General features: G+C 45.6%; 1 protein-coding gene across 5 annotated transcripts in view; it reads right to left on the bottom strand.

Moving 5' to 3' along the window:
* Positions 1 to 21163, bottom strand: part of nlgn2a (neuroligin 2a) — a 241886-nt gene that overhangs the window by 98975 nt on the left and 121748 nt on the right. For 3 of the 5 annotated variants that reach the window (XM_029753988.1, XM_029753990.1, XM_029753989.1), the window contains one exon: positions 14944 to 14997. The exons of the other annotated variants lie outside the window; for them this stretch is intronic. In XM_029753988.1, coding sequence (XP_029609848.1) covers positions 14944 to 14997 — 54 coding nt within the window. The remainder of the gene's footprint in view (positions 1 to 14943; positions 14998 to 21163) is intronic. 5 annotated transcript variants of the gene reach the window in all.

Below are 21163 nucleotides of genomic sequence, written 5' to 3'. Positions count from 1 at the left end.
CTTGTGAGACCATATGCTGATGCTTTTGGCCCTGGGTTCCTCCTAATGCAAGACAATGCTAGACCTCATGTGGCTGGAGTGTGTCAGCAGTTCCTGCAAGAGGAAGGCATTGATGCTATAGACTGGCCCGCCCGTTCCCCAGACCTGAATCCAATTGAGCACATCTGGGACATCATGTCTCGCTCCATCCACCAACGCCACGTTGCACCACAGACTTTCCAGGAGTTGGCGGATGCTTTAGTCCAGGTCTGGGAGGAGATCCCTCAGGAGACCATCCGCCACCTCATCAGGAGCATGCCCAGGCATTGTAGGGAGGTCATACAGGCACGTGGAGGTCACACACACTACTGAGCTTCATTTTGACTTGTTTTAAGGACATTACATCAAAGTTGGATCAGCCTGTAGTGTAGTTTTCCACTTTAATTTTGAGTGTGACTCCAAATCCAGACCTCCATGGGTTGATAAATTGGATTTCCATTGATTATTTTTGTGTGATTTTGTTGTCAGCACAATCAACTATGTAAAGAAAAAAGATTTTAATAAGATTATTTCTTTCATTAAGATCTAGGATGTGTTGTTTAAGTGTTCCCTTTATTTTTTTGAGCAGTATATATATATATTCGCCCGTCTGGCTACCTGGCTGACTTATTGTTTATTAGGTTCAGCCATCTAGTACCGAGTCGGAGCCCCCTTTGCCTCCAGAACAGCCTGAATTCTTCGGGGAATGGATTCTACAAGGTGTGAATTCAAAGGTTGCTCAAGTGATATCCCCCACTCAAAAGGGACCTAACCTGGGCCAGAAAAACATTCCTCACACAACTACACCACCATCAGGCAGGATGAGGCCATGGCACACTATATCAGTGTTGGTGATTGCGGGCCCACTGGAGCCGCTTCTTCTTGTTTTTAGCTGATAGGAGTGGAAGTCGGTGTGGTCGTCTGCTGTAATAACCCATCCGTGACAAGAATTGACTAGTTGTGTGCATTCCGAGATGCCGCTCTGCACACCACTGTTGTACTGCGTCGTTATTTGTCTGTTTGTGGCCTACCTATTAGCTTGCACGATTCTTGTCATTCTCCTTTGACCTCTCATTACTGAGCTGTTTTCACCCACAGGACTGCCCGCTGACTGGATGTTTTTTGTTTTTCGCTCCATTCGTGGTAAACCCTAGACACAGTCGTGTGTGAAAAGCCCAGGATGCCGGCCGTGTCTGAGATACTGGAACCGTCACCACGCTCAAAGTCGCTTAGGTCACTAATTTCTCCCATTCTAACGTTCAATCGAACATTAACTGAATGCCTTGATGCCTGTCTGCCTGCTTTACATAGCAAGCCACGGCCATGTGACTCACTGTCTGTAGGAGAAAACCATTTCTAAACTGTCCTGTGAGCATATATTCACCCATCTAGCTGCCTTAATGCCTTCATTGTGGGTGTGTGTATATATATATATATTCGCCCACCTGGCTGCCTTCATATGTTAACCCCCACTTGCTCCCAATTATCCTGCTGTATCTGTCTGAATACTATACACAGCATGCCAGTTAAGTCTGGCTCTGGCAGTGTTATCTGTACATAGAAGCTACAAGAGACTGTAGGCCCAATTTACAGTCTGTGTGTTTCTCCTCCTTTAACCTCTCCACAACCTGCACCGCTTTGCAGAAGACAAGAACAAAACCAACAACAACTTACTGGGCTGGAGCGGCAGACACTACAGCTGTGTGAATTGAGCTATCTGTTAGCAACAGGAGAGGCTGTGTTGTTTTTGGAGAGAACAGGGTGAAAACCCTCTCCAGTGTAGCAAGCTATCCGCCCTCTTTTTCTCCCCTTCCATCTATAGCATTTGAGCCAAGAGGCTTTTTCAATGAGCTCTTAGCTGTATTTCAGAGCTCTGCCATTACATCCTACTCAAGCTACTCAAGATTGCCGATGACACCACCCTGGTCTCAGACGGCGACGAGTCCAAGTACCAGGGAGATGTTGACCACCTGGTGACCTGGTGCAGTCCCCAGGACCCCAGGAAGAGTATTCCTGTTTGGACCCCAGGAAGAGTATTCCTGTTTGGACCCCAGGAAGAGTATTCCTGTTTGGACCCCAGGAAGAGTATTCCTGTTAGGACCCCAGGAAGAGTATTCCTGTTAGGACCCCAGGAAGAGTATTCCTGCTTGCACCCCAGGAAGAGTATTCCTGTTTGGACCCCAGGAAGAGTATTCCTGCGTGGACCCTAGGAAGAGTATTCCTGCTTGGACCCCAGGAAGAGTATTCCTGCTTGGACAATAGGAAGGGTATTCCTGTTTGAACCCCAGGAAGAGTATTCTTGCTTGGACCCTAGGAAGAGTATTCCTGTTTGGACCCCAGGAAGAGTATTCCTGTTTGGACCCCAGGAAGAGTATTCCTGTTTGGACCCCAGGAAGAGTATTCCTGTTAGGACCCCAGGAAGAGTATTCCTGTTAGGACCCCAGGAAGAGTATTCCTGTTAGGACCCCAGGAAGAGTATTCCTGTTTGAACCCCAGGAAGAGCATTCCTGTTAGGACCCAAGGAAGAATATTCCTGTTTGGACCCCAGGAAGAGTAATCCTGTTTGGACCTTAGGAAGAGTATTCCTGTTTGGACCCCAGGAAGAGTATTCCTGTTTGAACCTTAGGAAGAGTATTCCTGTTTGGACCCCAGGAAGAGTATTCCTGTTTGGACCCCAGGAAGAGTAATCCTGTTTGGACCCCAGGAAGAGTATTCCTGTTTGGACCTTAGGAAGAGTAAGTAGCTGCTGCCTTGGCAGATATATCGTGGCTTCTATCAGTGTAATTGTCTGCATAATGTCCAATCCCCCATACATTTTTTTGTAAATATATATTATTTTAAATATGAAATATTACAATATTTTCCTTCTTTATTATTTTCTTCTAACCCTACCACCCCTCCCCTAATTGGAGGAAACTAATGGACAACAATACTTAGGCTTCCACTTCCAGCTTATACACACTAAATCAATTTCACGGACAGTATATTTTACATTAGTTATCTTTTGTGTGTTTTTAGTCCCAGCCTTCAGCTAGCCTCATTCAGTTTTCTAGCTGCCATGTATTTTTCTACTGTGATGTTTCACAAAAGTTCTGAACATTTCTATTCTCATAGTTTCTACAGATTGTAAAGATCAACACCTTTGCTAAGAATATTATTATATTATTGATTGATTGACTATGACTTTTCAAATCACCCAGCAGTGCTATATGCAGAGTTAGCTCCAAGTAAATGTTGCAATTTGTCAGCAACTCCTGAACCTGCGACCAAAAAGAGCTACATATGGGCAGTACCAAAACAAGTGATCTAATGACTCTGTCTCTTCGCAGCAAAATCTGCAGAGCTGGGATGGTTGTATGCCCCATATATATAAAAAAAAATTAGGTTTCAAGAATTTTGTATTATCATTTAAATTGAAAAACTCTACGTTTTGAATTCGGTGTCGTTTTGTATATCCCCATGGATCTTCATAAATACTAAAGGTTTTAACAACCTGGAACGAAACAGAGGATGTACTATGTGCGGCATCTGAGGAGATTCAAACTGTACGACAATTCTGGTTCCGCTCTACACGTCCATCATCGAGTCCATTCTCACCTCTTCAATCGCAGTCTGGTTTGGATCTGGGTCTGCCCGCTGCAAGGGCAAACTGCAGCAATCTGCCCAGTCTGTGGAGAAGGTCATCGGCTGTCACCTGCCTACCATCAAGGACCTGCACGCCTCCAGGACAAGGAAGCGTGCCGGTAAGATCATCGCTAGCCTGTCAACCCCGGACACCCCATATTTCAAAGACTCCGCCCTAGCAGACCGTTTAGATCAATCACCACCAAAACCGCCAGCCACCTGAACACTTTCGTCCCCCATGCTGTGGCCGTCATTACCCGGCCATCGGGCTCATAGGGATAAAGTGACTTGGCATCGGGCTGATTACTGCACCTTGTCATCAATGACCTCAAATACTAATGTGCACTATACTGCACTGGCATGTAAAACCTCTGCACAACACTGTATATATTGATCACGGCAGCATCCCTCCCTTATATAGATATATCCCCTCTGTAAATTCTCTATTCCCACTGTAATCAACTCCAGATACAGCTCCTATACTCCAGAGTTGTACGTTTTATGTTCACTGTTCTGATATTGTATATTCTGTATGATGTCTATGTGTCTGTATTCTGTTTGGATATTGTCTATTGCTGGCACCTTCTCACCAAGGCAAATTCTGGGTTTGTGTAAATGTGCTTGGTGAATAAAGGGGATTCTGATTCTGAAGAGGGCTGTGTGTGTGTGTGTGTGTGTGTGTGGGGGGGGGGTGTATAAAAAGGGTTGTATTTATAATTAGGGTAAGATAAGGACTGGGGGAGGGCAGAACTATGAATGAACCCTACATACACACACACACTCAATGGCAAGGTTGTGCGAGTAGCTAGCTGTTATTTTAGAGGATACGTGATAGAATGACAGGCTGGAACGAGTGCATAAGAAGAAAAGAGGGGGAAGAGGAAGAGAAGGGGTGATGGCTGGGGTAACCAAAAAGCTACGGGGATTTTAGTTGGGATGGGGGAAAAGATGAGGGGAAAAAAGGGTGGCGGTGGATAAGGAGGACAACAGTGTGTGTGTGTGTGTGTGTGTGTGTGTGTGTGTGTGTGTGTGTGTGTGTGTGTGTGTGTGTGTGTGTGTGTGTGTGTGTTGTGTGTGTGTGTGTGTGTGTGTGTGTGTGTGTGTGTGTGTGTGGCCTTTGTTGTGTGGTGTTCTGGAGCAGTATACCGTGAGACACTCTGTGGGTCTTAGCTTCCCCTCCACTTCATTTCTGTAATTGATCCATTTTTAAATAGAGGAGGAGAAAAAACAATGCCTGCCTTATTCAAATGCTATTTATAAAGCCGGGAGAGAGGAGGAAGACGGGGGAAAGAACAAGGGAGCGTGGAACGACAGGTGTGCTACAAAGAGCTGAAGCGATGGGGTAGAGAAAGAGGGAGCAGAGCGACAGCAATAAAAAAATATGAAAAGAGTGGAAGAAACGGGAACGCTCCGAGGCCTAAAAGGAGGAGGGGGAGGAGAGGGAGGTGGTGTCGTAGGAATGGAGAATGGGATAGAGAGAGAGAGAGAGAGAGAGAGAGAGAGAGAGAGAGAGAGAGAGAGAGAGAGAGGGGAGCAGGAACAGAAATTGTAACAAAGACAAATGGATAAAACACAATGGCATCGGGTGACACTTTAGAGAGGGAGCAAATAAAGTCCTGCTACAAGAGACCAGCCAACAAACAGGGAGATGAAGAGAGCAAGAGAGGGGAACAAGCACAAAGAAAATAGGGATTAGAGAAAAAGAGTGGAGGGGAAGGAGGGAGCGATGGAGGGCTGCGTGGTGGAAACAAAGTGAAGGCAGACAGGAAGAGAGAGTGAAAGAGAGAGGGGGAGAAAGAATAGTGTAATTGTTTTTTGGGGCTGTTATGAAGCAGTGGAGATAGGGTTGTCTTTGTTGGAGGGGGACAGGGTTTCGTGTTCTCTCTCTCTCTTTCCACTCTTTCTCTCTCTCATTCCATTTGCTCTCTCTCTTTTCTCTCTCTCTTGTTCCACTCTCTCTCTATTTACACACTCTCTCTCTTTCCACTCTCTCCCTGCTCTCTCTCTTTCCACTCTATGTCTTCTCTCTCTCTCTCTCTTTCTGTCTTTCCCCCCCTTTCCCAGTACTCCTTGATCACCATCTAGGCTGAAACTCAGTGTAGCCAGCCACTGAAATATCACCATCTAGGCTGAAACTCAGTGTAGCCAGCCACTGAAATATCACCATCTAGGCTGATTGTCATTGAACCAGAAAACAAGTCAGAATTATCACTAGGCTAAATTGTATTGTCCTGTTGTTGTTGTGTTTTTTGAATCCTGAGTCTAAACCCAGAGCTGAACAGTGCATGTCCTTGTCATCTATTCAGACTAAAAACAAACAGAGGCAGGAAGACTCCAACTCCCATGATCCCTTTAGCCCCACTGTTACAACCAGATGACGACAAAAACACACACAGAAGAGTGTCCTCAGTCTACAAAGAATTTCCTTTAAATACAGAATACTTTTCACTCTGCTTTCACACACCCTCTCCACACACACCCACAACCTGCCCCCTAGCAACCTCCCTAGCAACCTATCGGTAGCCTGGTAGCAGAGGTCACTGGGAGTTTGGGGAGACAGTCTGTGATCCCCTAGTCTCTCTGGCACCGTCAGCGGAGTGAGCTGCATGAAGTTAGAAAGCTCACTGGCAGGGGAATCCATAACACTGTCACTGACAGGAGACTGGCACCACAGTGTGTGTGTTATCTTGCCTGTGAGTGTGTATGTGTGTACGCACACTGTGCCCAAACTCCAGTCATTCACACACACACACACACACACACACACACACACACACACACACACACACACACACACACACACACACACACACACACACACACACACACACACACACACACACACACACACACACACACACACACGTGCCTCAAACTTCAAGCCCTACCTTCCTATAAGGGGTTAAACTGTAGCTGAACAGAGTGGAACAGTTATCTGTCATGTTGGGTTGGGACTGAGACAGCAAACAGAGGGAATTGAACAGATGTCTGTTAGAAATGATTACTGAAACGCAACTATTTCTGGGCATGGCTCCGCTATACACAAATCCCACTCTAAATCTCTGCTTCCATCTTCCTGTCATTGCCCAGCTACCATCAGTCTTTTCTACAGGCTTCTATCAACCTATAAACCAGAGAGAGAGCCACTGGTCCTGCTGAGCTGCAGTGTGTGCAGGGTTCTGGTCAGCCCAGCTCTACCATACCGCTTAACCTATTAAAGTATCTTCAAGTCAAACATATTACATCTACTCTCTCAGTTAATAAAACCAACACTTATATTATGTACTGGGGCCCAGCAACATTTACACCCAACACCAACCACCCTTGATAGCTTCAGTTCACCCTCTCTAGAATACATCACATTTCTACCCCTCTGAGTTTGTTTCCTCTTAATGTTTCTTCCTTCTAGTGAGTTGTTCCTTGCCACTATCCTACAAAACTACTGCATGCACTGGAGTCTAATATGGAACTGAGCCAGCCTGTCTTCCTCGTTTTCCTGGGTCCCTTATAGCTGTAACACACGGCCCCTCAGCACTGGCCAAGAGCAGATCACAAAGTGTGTCAAGACTCAAGCGGTTGGTATCCTGGCTGTGGTAGCTGACGGGCAGTGAAGTGCCAACTCTCTCTCTCTCTCTCATTGCCCCGCTCTTCCTCTTTCCTGTCGTTGACTCTCTCTCTCTCTCCCTGAAAATGGTTGCTGTCAGCGGTTAACTGGAGGTGGTGTGCTGTCGCTGCCCATGCGACGTTGACAGAACGTTATAGGAAAGTTAGGTGGGAGTTGACAGGCCTGCTGGTCTATAATGTAACAGCAAAGTTAGGCTGACAAGACAGGTCTGCTGGTCTTCTGCAGTCACTGTACTGTGCAAGCAAGTTTCCAGTCTCACAGCTTATCCTTTTCGCTTTATCTATGCATTCTTTTCTCCCTATCCTCTCCTCTCCTCTCCTCTCCTTTCCCACTTGTCTCATCTTGTCCTCTCTTCTCCTCTCCTTTCCTTTCCTATCCTCTCCTCTCCTCTCCTTTCCATTTCCCACTTGTCTCATCTTGTCCTCTCTTCTCCTCTCCTTTCCTTTCCTATCCTCTCCTCTCCTTTCCCTTTCCCACTTGTCTCATCTTGTCCTCTCTTCTCCTCTCCTTTCCTTTCCTATCCTCTCCTCTCCTCTCCTTTCCCTTTCCCACTTGTCTCATCTTGTCCTCTCTTCTCCTCTCCTTTCCTTTCCTATCCTCTCCTCTCCTCTCCTTTCCCTTTCCCACTTGTCTCATCTTGTCCTCTCTTCTCCTCTCCTTTCCTTTCCTATCCTCTCCTCTCCTCTCCTTTCCCTTTCCCACTTGTCTCATCTTGTCCTCTCTTCTCCTCTCCTTTCCTTTCCTCTCCTCTCCTTTCCCACTTGTCTCATCTTGTCCTCTCTTCTCCTCTCCTTTCCTTTCCTATCCTCTCCTCTCCTCTCCTCTCCTTTCCCTTTCCCACTTGCCTCATCTTGTCCTATTTTCTACCCTCCTCTTCTCTTTTCTCCTCCCCCCTCCTATCGTGTCCTTCCATGTATCCACCTGTTCTACTTCCTGTTCTACTTCCTGTTCTATTCCAGTCTTGTGTCTACTCATATCAACTCTATTGTTCCAGCCTGGGTTTGCCTGTCCACTTATGCCTTACATAGAAATAAACATCTTCACTGTACAGAGTGACTAACCCACTATGAGACTCACAATGGAGGAAGTGTAGTACAGGGTGTATTCTTCCAAGGTTTAGTTAGCAATTAGAGGGAAAATACCCAGACAGCAAAGACAAGTATGTTCTGTAGTATTTCAAAAGACTGAGAAAAGACTTGTGAGATGTGTGTGAATGGGAGATATGATGTGTGCGTGTGTATGCGTGCATGTTTGTGAGTGCATGGGTGTGCGCGCCCGTATGCCTGCCTGTGTGTGTGTGTGTGTGTGTGTGCGTGGGTACTACGGTGAGAGGAGAAGGAACAAAGATGAAATTCTAAGACATCAGCAGAGATCCTGTGGCCCAGAGGCAAAGCTGCTGTTACAGGAGCCAATACCTGTGTACTGCAGGAGCACACAACATCAGAGAGAGACAGAGAAGGGGAGGGAGGGAGGGCGGGAGGGAGAGAAGGAGAGGAGGAAGATAGAGGAAGGGAGGTAAGAATGGAGGGGGAGTGAGGGGGAGAAAGAGAAAGAGGAAGCAGAAAGGGCGCAGAGAGAGAGGGATGGAGAGAGGGGGATGAGAGAACAGAGAGAGAGGGATGGAGAGAGAAGGGAGGAGGGAGAGAGAGAGGAAGCAGAGAGAGAGAGGGAGAGAGAGGGGGGATGCGGAGGAGAGAGAGAGAGCAGAGAGAGAGAGGGGGGAAGAGAGTGAAAGAGAGAGGGGTGGGAGAGAGGAGCAAGGAGGGAGAGAGAGGAAAGGGGTATAGAAAGAGGGAGAGAAAACAGGGCAGAGAGAGAAGGCAGTACAGTAATGAGTGTTGAGTCAGACAGAGAGAGCAGAAGATGAGAGGTTGTGAGAAAACTCAAGAGAGAGGCAAAGAGAGGGACACTACAGATCTACCTCTGTGTCTTCCTCCATCATTAACCAATTTTACTAAGAGTGCACTCTGGAAAGCTCTTGTCAGTACTCTACCTAGCTATCATCTCTGTCGCTAGACCATTTCTTTCACCTTCTCTTTACTTTGTTCCTCTATGTTATCTTGAAGAGCAGGGTAATAAACAGATCATAATGTTATATAAAGTACATACATTAAGATATAACTATTATTCACCAAGGCCCGATTAACATACAGAACATTGCAGCCTCGATTCAAAGACTCATTATAGGTGAGGGAATAAGTATAACATCATGGAATAATAACAATAATAATATTAATAATAATAATAATTTGATAGGTGCATATACACTACATACCAAAAGTATGTGGACACCTGCTCATTGAACATCTCCTTCCAAAATCATGCATTAATATGGAGTTTTGGTATTTTATTAGGATCCCCATTAGCTGTTGCAAAAGCAGCAGCTACTCTTCCTGGAGTCCACACAAAACATGAAACATGACATAATATCGCCCAACATGGCAGAACATTAATAGAGAAGAACAGCTCAAGGGCAGAACTACATAGAGTTGGTCCCCCTTTGCTGCTATTCCAGCCTCCACTTCTGGGAAGGCGTTCCACTAGATGTTGGAACATTGCTGTGGGGACTTTCTTCCATTCATCCACAAGAGCATTAGTGAGGTCGGCACTGATGTTGGGCGATTAGGCCTGGCTCGCAGTCGGCGTTACAATTCATCTCAAAGGTGTTCGATGGGGTTGAGGTCAGGGCTCCGTTGCAGACCAGTCAAGTTCTTCCACACCAATCTCAACAAACGTTTTCTGTATGGACCTCGCTTTATGCACAGGTGCATTGTCATGTTGCAAAAGGAAAGGGCCTTCCCCAAACTGTTGCCACAAAGATGGAAGCACATAATCGTCTGGAATGTCATTGTATGCTGTAGTGTTAAGATTTCCCTTCAATGGAACTAAGGGGCCTAGCCCGAACCATGAAAAACAGCCCCAGACCATTATTCCTCCACCAAACTTTACAATTGGCACTATGCAGGTAGTGTTCTCCTGGCATCCACCAAACCCAGATTCGAGTCCAATGGCAGCGAGCTTTACACCACTCCATCCGACGCTTGGCATTGCGCATGGTGATCTTAGGCTTGTGTCCGGCTGCTCGGCCATGGAAACCCATTTCATGAAGCTCCCGACGAACAGTTATTGTGCTGACAATTCTTCCAGAGGCAGTTTGGAACTCGGTAGTGAGTGTTGCAACCGAGGACAGACAATTTTGACGTGCTACGCCCTTCAACACTCTGTGGTTCCGTTCTGTGAGCTTGTGAGGCCACTTCACAGCTGATCCGTTGTTGATCCTAGACGTTTCCACTTCATAATAACAGCACTTATAGTTGACTGGGACAGCTCTAGCAGGGCGGAAATACGTCGAACTGACTTGTTGGAAAGGTGACATCCTAAGACGATGGCACGTTGAAAGTCACTAACCTATTGGTAAGGCCATTTTACTGCCAATGTCTGTCTATGGAGATTGAATGGCTATGTGCTCAATTCTATACACGTCAGCAACGGGTGTGACTGAAATAGCTGAATCCACTAATTTGAAGGGGTATCCACATATTTTTGTATATATAGTGTATTTGTCCTATTTCACATGTACAAAAGACGGATGTGACATATTAATGCTATTTTTCTCAAATCAGACATCCTCTATAGTCTGGCTGTAGGTTAGGCAACATGTTTTTATTGTCCTGTTTAAGTACTTCACATGTAAGGTCGAGGACACCGCTTTCCGGGGAAAATGAGTCTTTCTGTTGCACTGTGCTGCATATAAATAGAGTTGTTTTCGAATGGTTTTATTGTAGAGAAACTGCACTGATTCTATACATTTTTCAAAACGTTTGAACAAATTTGTAAGGTTTCTTGGTAAAATATTGAAAACATTTCCTTGGTATTTCGTGGTAAATGTTAGATTTGTTTTTTTCTAGGTTTACCAACATGTCCTTGTAACAACTACACTGAAAAACAAATATAAATGCAGAATTGGTCCTCTGTTTCATGAGCTGAAAAAAAAGATTCCAGAAATGTGACATGTGCACAAAAAGCTTATTTCTCTCAAATGATGTGCACACATTTATTTACATCCCTGTTACTGAGCAATTCTCCTTTGCAAAGATAATCCATCCACCTGACAGGTGTGGCATATCAATAAGCTGATTAAACAGCCTGATTGTTACACAGGTGCACCTTGTGCTGGGGGACAATAAAAAGCCATTTTAAAATGTGCAGTTTTGTCACACAACACAATGCCACCTATGTCTCAGATTTTGAGGGAGTGTGCAATTGACATGCTGACTGCAGGAATGTCCACCAGAGCTGTTGACAGATAATTGAATGATAATTTCTCTACCATAAGCCACCTAAAACGTTGTTTTCGAGAATTTGGCAGTACGTCCAACCGGCCACACAACCGCAGACCACGTGTAACTATGCCAGCCTAGGACCTCCACATCCAGCATCTTCACCTGCAGGATCGTCTGAAACCAACCACCTGGACAGCTGATGAAACTGTGGGTTTGCACAACCGAAGAATTTCTGCACAAACTGTCAGAAACCGTCTCAGGGAAGCTCATCTGTGTGCTCGTTGTTCTCACCAGGACCTTAACCTGATGGCGTCGGCATTGTAACCGACTTCAGTGTGCAAATGCTCACCTTCGATGGCTCCTGGCACGCTGGAGAAGTGTGCTCTTCACGGATGAATCCCGGCATCGTGTGGGCAAGGGGTTTGCTGATGTCACCATTGTGAACAGATTGCCCCATGGTGGCGGTGGAGTTATGGTATGGGTCGGCAAAAGCTACAGACAAGAATCTGTACACAATTCCTGGAAGCTGAAAATGACCCAGTCCTTCCATGGCCTGCATACTCACCAGACATGTCACCCATTGATCATGTTTGGGATGCTCTAGGTCGACTTGTACGACAGTGTGTTCCACTTCCCACGAATATCCAGCAACTTCGCACAGCCATTGAAGAGGAATGGGACAACATGCCACAGGCCACAATCAACAGCCTGATCAACTCTATACGAAGGAGATGTGTCGCGCTGCATGAGGCAAATGGTGGTCACACCAGATACTGACTGGTTTTCTGATCCACGCCCCTACCTCTTTTTTTAAGTATCTGTGACCAAGAGATGCATATCTGTATTCCCAGTCATGTGAAATCCATAGATTAGGGCCTAATTAACTGATTTCTTTATATGAACTGTAACTCAGTCAAATCTTTCAAATTGTTGCACGTTGCATTTATATTTTTGTTCAGTGTAATCGACAGGTCTATGATAAAACAGTGATAGACGTAGAGGTGAAGTAAATGCGAGTGTAAGGTGTGTGTGTGTGTGTGTGTGTGTGTGTGTGTGTGTGTGTGTGTGTGTGTGTGTGTGTGTGTGTGTGTGTGTGTAAGGGTCTGAGGTCATGTTCTAGTGGCTCAGGTGGGCCTCAGTCCTTTCTGATAAAAGTTGAGGGAGGGGTGTGAGAGAGCGGGACAGAGAGACGCACATCACACACACACACACACACACACACACACACACACACACACACACACACACACACACACCCACACACACACACACACTCCTATCCTCAGAGATCAATCAATCTTTTTTTATGGGGTCAGTATAGAACATTGCTACAGCCAAATATCCTCCTTCACTTCACAACACCTGAACCTAGGAGAAAGCATTAAGAAGTGCTAGTCAAGGACTTGCAGTTGTCCTTGACAACATGTTTCTTCTTTTCTTTGGCTTGAGTATGATTTCTTGAATAACTACTGAATGCCTTCTGTTCACTCATTAAAATCAGAAATGTTTTCAATAAAATGTCTGTGTTATACAGAGAAACTCAACTGGACTATTGTAAGACTAACGGTCCACTCATATATCGTGATGGGATTCACTGTCAGGCCAAAGCAACAACAGCCAAATAGCACAGTGACAATGCCTCTAGTCAGACAATGCCAGGAAGTCAGAGGCAGATCAACAGGAAGTAGATGTTACAGTAATACTTGGGCTATGTCCTAATTATCTCAAGTGTACACCTGTTCACGTCGCTTAACTGATTTGAAAGGAATGACTAGTATAAGAAATATGGTGGAAACGTCCCCTAGCACATGCCTTAACAATCCAGTGCTTTAAGATTTGTGGGAATTAGTGAACAAGTGAACACTTCGGGAGAAAGAAGATTTTATTGGGACGGACCCAGGGCCTTATTCAGGAGGTCACAACGTCGAACAATATTTACATAGAAATGTATTCTCTCTCGAGATGTATTGTGTTTTATGTCCTCTGTCTGACATGATCCTCTAGCAAAATAAGGTCGAATTTCAGCTCTACACATGACATTTCTATCTGAAACTTTGTAAACAGAAGTGACACCCTCCTGAATAAGCTCCAGGAGTTAGTATTACGTCGTTCCTTTATTGAGGACTTAGGAGTCAGGTTATTGAAAGGTGACATGGAGGTCTAGTAAACAGAGGTATGAATTAGTATTTGACATTTGGAAAATTCAGTGACGTTATGCGGTTAGGGACAGGTATTCTGTTTTCAGAAACATGATCTATTGTAAAACGTTCATTTCATGAAGCCAATCTATAGTTGTCCCCACGAACAGGTGGTTGCCTTTCTAATAGCCATATCACAACCTGTGTCAATGTGTTCGAGCAAAGAGAAACTCCATATTATCTTTACCCCAACTCTGCACACCCTTCACCTAAGAAAATACCCAATAAATATCAGAAGAACACCCAACAGAAAAAGATCAACTTTGTACACTCAAAGAAAAGAGCTGAAACATAAGAAAATGATGTGCATCATATCGACAACAGCCATTTTCTATTGGTCAAGAAATGACTCCAAGAGGAAAGATGGGGGCAGCTAACAACACTTGTTGTTGTGTCTGTTTCTTTTGAGAAAACACAAAGGAAGAGGCCTTCATTCTGATAAAAAGCAGAATCATGTATTTCTTTAAAAAACAATCTCAATTTCTCCCTTTTTCTTTCTTTCTTTCTCTCTCAATTTTGCCCTCTCTTTCTCTCTCTGGCTCAGGCTCCCCTAACCTTGACTTTTGAAGCTAGGTACATCTATCCCACCGTGAGTCATATCTCAATAGCTATTCGGCTGCATCACATTAACATTAACTTTAATTAATGTTGTGGGAGGAACAACAATGGTGAAAGAAAAATGTTATATAGAGGCCATATTCCAGGTCATTAAACTCCCTGTCTAGTCAGTCCGTCAGTCAGTCAGTCAGTCAGTCAGTCAGTCAGTCAGTCAGTCAGTCAGTCAGTCAGTCAATGTGTCTGAGAATTTTTTTATACGAAATTAACTCTACAGAGATGACACAATGTTGATTTCATAACTATTATGTTAGTCTAATCTCGCCCACCAGCCGGCTCTTTCTCGCTGTATGCGATAGCAATTGAACCTGGGGATGAGGTTAGCCAAGGACTGTCATCATCAAACTGCTATTAGGCTAATGCTTTTTCTCAGTGAATAAGCTATTGGTTCTATGAATTCAAAATGAATACGATGATACTCAATCAACACAGACACAAACACCAACACATTGTGTATATTTAAACATATATCTCGTATACCGCATAGCTAATAGATGTCTGTTTACTTCTTTCTCTCTATATTTCCCCCAAAAATACTTTTAAAAACAAGAAAAAAGGAAAAACATGCAACGAAAAATACCTTCATCTCTCGGTCTGTTCATTGTAGACTCATCGTGTTTTTTTGTGAGCGGACCTAGGGTGCAAGAAAAAAAGGGGGGGGGAAAAAGAGAAAAGAGAAAATTCAAAAAAGATTACTGGCAAAAAACGCAAAGAAAAAATGAAAAGAAGAAAAGAAGAAAGAGCAAAAAAGAGAAAGGTCAGCAAGTCTTTTCTGTCTCTTTCTAAAAACAAAAACAGACAGACTCATTATTAGAAAAGACAACAACCGCTTTTGTCAAGATAAAAGAACGACCTCCAATCTGAAGACTCAATCACGCCTTGTCACCCGGGAGAAACAGATAAATAGTTGTCATTGGTTGTTTACTAGTGGTTTGTCGGTTGCACTGCCCTTCCGGAACCCATGTTTTGTTACTTGTGTTCAAGTTGTGTTTATGGCTTCAGGGAACCATAGTAAAAATCTATGAAAGGAGGAATAGAGAATGAGTATATGTGGTTAGAAAAACATCACCCACCCTTACTCCCCCCTTCTCCCCTCACAACCCAAAAAAGGAACGTCGGGCAGAGAGGGGTACCAAAGGGGAGGAGTGGGCCTCGTCGAAACCAAAACAAAACGCTGACTTCATCCAAAACCGACAACAAACCCCTGTTGTGAACCATGAGTAGCGTGCTACATTTTTTCACACAAACACTGACACACTCCTTCCTTATCCCTATATATAAACTACAGTTCCCACAATGCTTTGTACAACATCAACAAGATAAACACATTAGATGAGATTTTTTTTTTTAAACACACACAACAAAATGATATCTTTATTAGTCAGCCATCGTTAGTGAGAGAGAGAGACACAGGGGAAGGGACCTGTAACAATGAGAGATTATGTTAAGCATGCGTTAGAAAACAGGGGAAAGGGACACAGGTGTGCAGTGTGTGTGTGTGTGTGTGTGTGTGTGTGTGTGTGTGTGTGTGTGTGTGTGTGTGTGTGTGTGTGTGTGTGGCTTAGTGGTAAACCTCAATGCCATACCCCCCAGTGAATGAGTAATTACACATACAACGCACAACAAGCTGTGTGTCAATTAGAAATGACATGTAGGTTGATGCTAGTTAGCGGAGTGTGTGCTGTGTGGTGGGTAAAAGATGCATGTAATTCAATCTGCATCTGCCCACCAGCTATTCTTGGCAAACGGAGGAGGGGGATGGAGAGGGAGACAGGAGAGAGAGAGAGAGAACAGAGTGATGCTGCTCGTCTCTCCTCCCTCCCCTCCCCTCATAAGTGGAAGTTTGTTGTTGAGGAACTAATCTTGTGATATGCAAAGCAGCAATCAGGGAAGCAGCCAATCAAGAAAGAGGCCTGGGCTAACAGGAAGCACCATCTGCTGTTGGATTACAGCTAGCTAGGAAGAAAACAATGGGCAGGACTCCATCACTGTCCCCCCCCCCAATCACAGCCCTGCCCTGCTCTGATAGGCCGAAAACCAGGAAGTATGTCTGTCTGTGTTATTTGTGGACAAATGAAGTTCTGTAACTGCAGTGACAGCTCAGAAGAGGTCTACGTAGATAGACAACCATAAGAGTGTGTGATTGTGTCACTGGCTGTTTTTAATGAAGGTCACCGTCATTCAGATCAAAATGAACACGAGGTAAAATGGTTTACAGATGTAAAACATTGGGTAGAAACCTAAAGCATTGCGACCCTTCGCGATGCTGGTTGGATACAGCTGAGCAAATCGTAACAGAAAATGCAGCATGTCAACCTGTCCGACGTATCCTGGGTGTAGGGTGCATCATTCGACATAATGATATGTTTATTTATGAACTGTGAAAAGACAGAAGGGTCTATGGAAATATCCCCTAATAACAAAGTCAATGAATCCCTGTCCACTGTATCTAGACACACAGCTTCGCTAATGTTTACCACAGCATTTTAGGGCAGAAAATGTAGAAGAAAAGCTTTGCTGGAAGTGATTTTTGGAAAGAAGTAAAACAAGTGTAAACTGGAACAATAACAGTGCTGGTTTAGCAGGGTCGAGTGTTAGAATATTATTAGAAACGCTTTTGACATCCATCAAGATAATGTAATTGACCCTTGATAAAAGTTACTGTACATTTAGTGAGGAAAAAGGAGCCTTGTCCTCTGTTTCATTACAACTCAAAGCCCTTCTTCCATCAGCTGATATCTCAAAGTGCTGTACAGAAACGCAGCCTAAAACCCCAAACAGCAAGCAATGCAGGTGTAGAAGCACTCCCACTCTTTCTCCCTTTTCTCTTTCTTCTCATATCTTCTTTGTCCGTTGCTTTATACCATCTTTCTTCTATGCCCCCCCCCTGACTTTCTCCCTCCTCCCTTCCAAAAAATATACCTTATTTTCCCCTTTCCTTTCCCTCTCTATCTCCCGGCAAACTCTCATATACTTTGAGCGTTTGCTCTGGCCTGCCTAGAGCGCCATATGGGTAGGGTTTGGCCGTTTTCTGACCATTCTATTGGTTCCATAATGCCAGGCAAGCTCAATCAACCACAGATAAAGTATTTGAAATGATTTGGAATAGTATTAGAACCCAGGGCTGGTGCAGAGCAGCTCACTGACTGTGAACCAGGCTACATACTGTTTTACTTCAGCTCTACTTCCACCTCTAACCACACACAACACACACACACACACACACACACACACACACACACACACACACACACACACACACACATTACCAAGCAAACAGCACCACAGGCTCCCCCCTAGCTATAAATACAGCACGGACGCTCACACCAGCCACACCACCCAGGGTGTGTGTGTGTGTGAACCTGTGTGTATATCAGAGTGAATCTACAGTGTGTGCATGTGTATCTATTAACCTGTGTCTGTGCAGACAGACAGAGTAAGTATAGTCTGGGCGGTGAGCATCTAATTGTGTCCAGCAAGACAGCAGTGTGATTGTACAGGTTGACGTATGAGTCACTGAGCGTTTCACTGACAGGCTGGAAGTGGACTAAAAAGAGGAATGGTGGTGGTTGGGTTGAGAGGAGGAGTACACGGGGATGTGTGTCTAGTCTCACCGTGTTTTATTTATGATGACTCACACACCACACGTCTTTCTCCAAGCCCCTGTCTCCCCCTTCGTCACCCCTCCTCCAACCTGTGGAAGCATGAGTCAGCCACCCACCCATTCCGTGGGGCATGCCTTGTCAGCAGATGGCAACACATTGGTTTACTATATCTGGTTCTGTAACAGGGACAGAAGGCATTCAATCTGGCCTTAACTAAACTCTCTATGTTCCTTTATGAAGAGCATCTAGAACATCTGTTCAGGTTACTGATTAACATGGACAGATCACACATCTCTGTTTGTTGTCCAGGGTTACTTAGTGCTCTAGCCTGAGATGCAACTCCGGATAAGAGTTGTTTTTTCCACCATACACCCCTCCAGCCTCGCTCTCTCTCTCTCTCTCTCTCTCTCTCTCTCTCTCTCTCAGAAACAGAACAGCGTGTGGCATTATAAGGTGAGAGAGAAGGAGAAAATAGGGAGTGTTTCATATGAAGAGAATCAGTGTGAAAAATTCATAACGGATGGAGAATGTGAGGTAAAAAAGTAAAAACAGTGTAATGGAGGAAGAGAGGATGAGAGAGGTGTTTGAACACAGAGAGAGAGAGTTTGAGAGAGAGATTGAGAGAGTTTGAGAGAGATTGAGAGAGAGAGTTTGAGAGACATTGAGAGAGAGTTTGAGAGAGAGATGACAGAGAAAAAGAGAGACTGGGAAGGGATGTTGAGAGAAAAAGAGAAAAGCAGAGAGACTGCATAGAGGGCAATATAGACAGAGAGAGACTGCATAGAGGGCGAGATAGTCAGAGAGAGACTGCATAGAGGGCGAGATAGTCAGAGAGAGACTGCATAGAGGGTGAGATAGACAGAGAGAGACTGTAGAGAGGGCGAGTTAGACAGAGAGAGACTGCATAGAGGGCAATATAGCCAGAGAGAGACTGCATAGAGGGCGAGATAGACAGAGAGAGACTGCATAGAGGGCAATATAGACAGAGAGAGACTGCAGAGAGGGCGAGTTAGACAGAGAGAGACTGCAGAGGGGGCGAGTTAGAGAGAGACTGCAGAGAGGGCGAGATAGACAGAAAGACTGCAGAGAGGGCGAGTTAGACAGAGAGAGACTGCAGAGAGGGCGAGTTAAACAGAGAGACTGCAGAGAGGGCGAGTTAGACAGAGAGAGACTGCAGAGAGGGCGAGTTAGACAGAGAGAGACTGCAGAGAGGGCGAGTTAGACAGAGAGACTGCAGAGAGGGCGAGTTAGACAGAGAGAGACTGCAGAGAGGGCGAGGTAGACAGAGAGAGACTTCAAAGAGGGCGAGTTAGACAGAAAGACTGCAGAGTGGGCGAGTTAGACAGAGAGAGACTGCAGAGAGGGCGAGTTAGACAGAGAGAGACTGCAGAGAGGGCGAGTTAGACAGAGACTGCAGAGGGGGCGAGTTAGACAGAGAGAGACTGCAGAGAGGGCGAGGTAGACAGAGAGAGACTGCAAAGAGGGCGAGTTAGACAGAAAGACTGCAGAGTGGGCGAGTTAGACAGAGAGAGACTGCAGAGAGGGCGAGTTAGACAGAGAGAGACTGCAGAGAGTTAGACAGAGAGAGACTGCAGAGAGTTAGACAGAGAGAGACTGCAGAGAGGGCGAGTTAGACAGAGAGAGACTGCAGAGAGGGCGAGTTAGACAGAGAGAGACTGCAGAGAGGGCGAGTTAGACAGAGAGACTGCAGAGAGGGCGAGTTAGACAGAGAGAGACTGCAGAGAGGGCGAGGTAGACAGAGAGAGACTGCAAAGAGGGCGAGTTAGACAGAAAGACTGCAGAGTGGGCGAGTTAGACAGAGAGAGACTGCAGAGAGGGCGAGTTAGACAGAGAGAGACTGCAGAGAGGGCGAGTTAGACAGAGACTGCAGAGGGGGCGAGTTAGACAGAGAGAGACTGCAGAGAGGGCGAGGTAGACAGAGAGAGACTGCAGAGAGGGCGAGTTAGACAGAGAGAGACTGCAGAGAGTTAGACAGAGAGAGACTGCAGAGGGGGCGAGGTAGACAGAGAGAGACTGCAGAGAGTTAGACAGAGAGAGACTGCAGAGAGGGCGAGTTAGACAGAGAGAGACTGCAGAGAGTTAGACAGAGAGAGACTGCAGAGAGGGCGAGTTAGACAGAGAGACTGCATAGAGGGCGAGTTAGACAGAGAGACTGTAGAGAGGGCGAGTTAGACAGAGAGAGACTGCAGAGAGGGCGAGTTAGACAGAGAGAGACTGCAGAGAGGGCGAGTTAGACAGAGAGACTGCAGAGAGGGCGAGTTAGACAGAGAGAGACTGCAGAGAGGGCGAGTTAGACAGAGAGACTGCAGAGGGGGCGAGTTAGACAGAGAGACTGCAGAGAGGGCGAGTTAGACAGAAAGACTGCAGAGAGGGTGAGTTAGACAGAGAGACTGCAGAGGGGCGAGTTAGACAGAGAGACTGCAGAGAGGGCAGGACAGCAGAGAGTTAGACAGAGAGAGAGACTGCAGAGAGGGCAGGACAGCAGAGAGTTAGACAGAGAGAGCAGGAGATGAGAGAAAGACAGAACCAGGCAGGGAGACAGATAGAGTGACATTTAAAGAACGGTGATGATCGAGAACGCATGAAGGTTAAAACCATTTTCTCCCCATGTAACCAGTCACAGGCACGATGTGTCTCCTCTCTCTCTCTCTCTCTCGCTCTCTCTCTTTCTCTCTCTGAGTGTGTGTTTGTGTGTGTGTGTGTCTATCTGCTATGCATGCATATGCATCTGCCATGTGTCCACAGTTTGTGTGTGTCTGTGCATGCATGGCTGCATCTGTGTGTCTGTATGTGTCTGTATGTCTCTGCCATGTGTGTGTGTGACGTTTGGCCCTGACTGCGTGTGATCCCGTGTGATCCCGTGTGATTCCGTGTGATTCCGTGTGATTCCGTATGATTCCGTGTGATTCCGTGTGATTCCGTATGATTCCGTGTGATTCCGTGTGATCCCGTGTGATTCCGTGTGATTCCGTGTGATCCCGTGTGATTCCGTGTGATTCCGTGTGATTCCGTGTGATTCCGTGTGATTCCGTATGATTCCGTGTGATTCCGTGTGATTCCGTGTGATCCTGTGTGATCCCGTGTGATTCCGTGTGATTCCGTGTGATCCCGTGTGATTCCGTGTGATTCCGTGTGATTCCGTATGATTCCGTGTGATTCCGTGTGATTCCGTGT

This window comes from Salmo trutta, chromosome 5 (assembly GCF_901001165.1).
Source record: "Salmo trutta chromosome 5, fSalTru1.1, whole genome shotgun sequence".
In the NCBI taxonomy this organism is placed as follows: domain Eukaryota; kingdom Metazoa; phylum Chordata; class Actinopteri; order Salmoniformes; family Salmonidae; genus Salmo; species Salmo trutta.
Note: the sequence above shows the minus strand (reverse complement) of the source record. Positions and strands in the feature narration are given on the sequence as shown.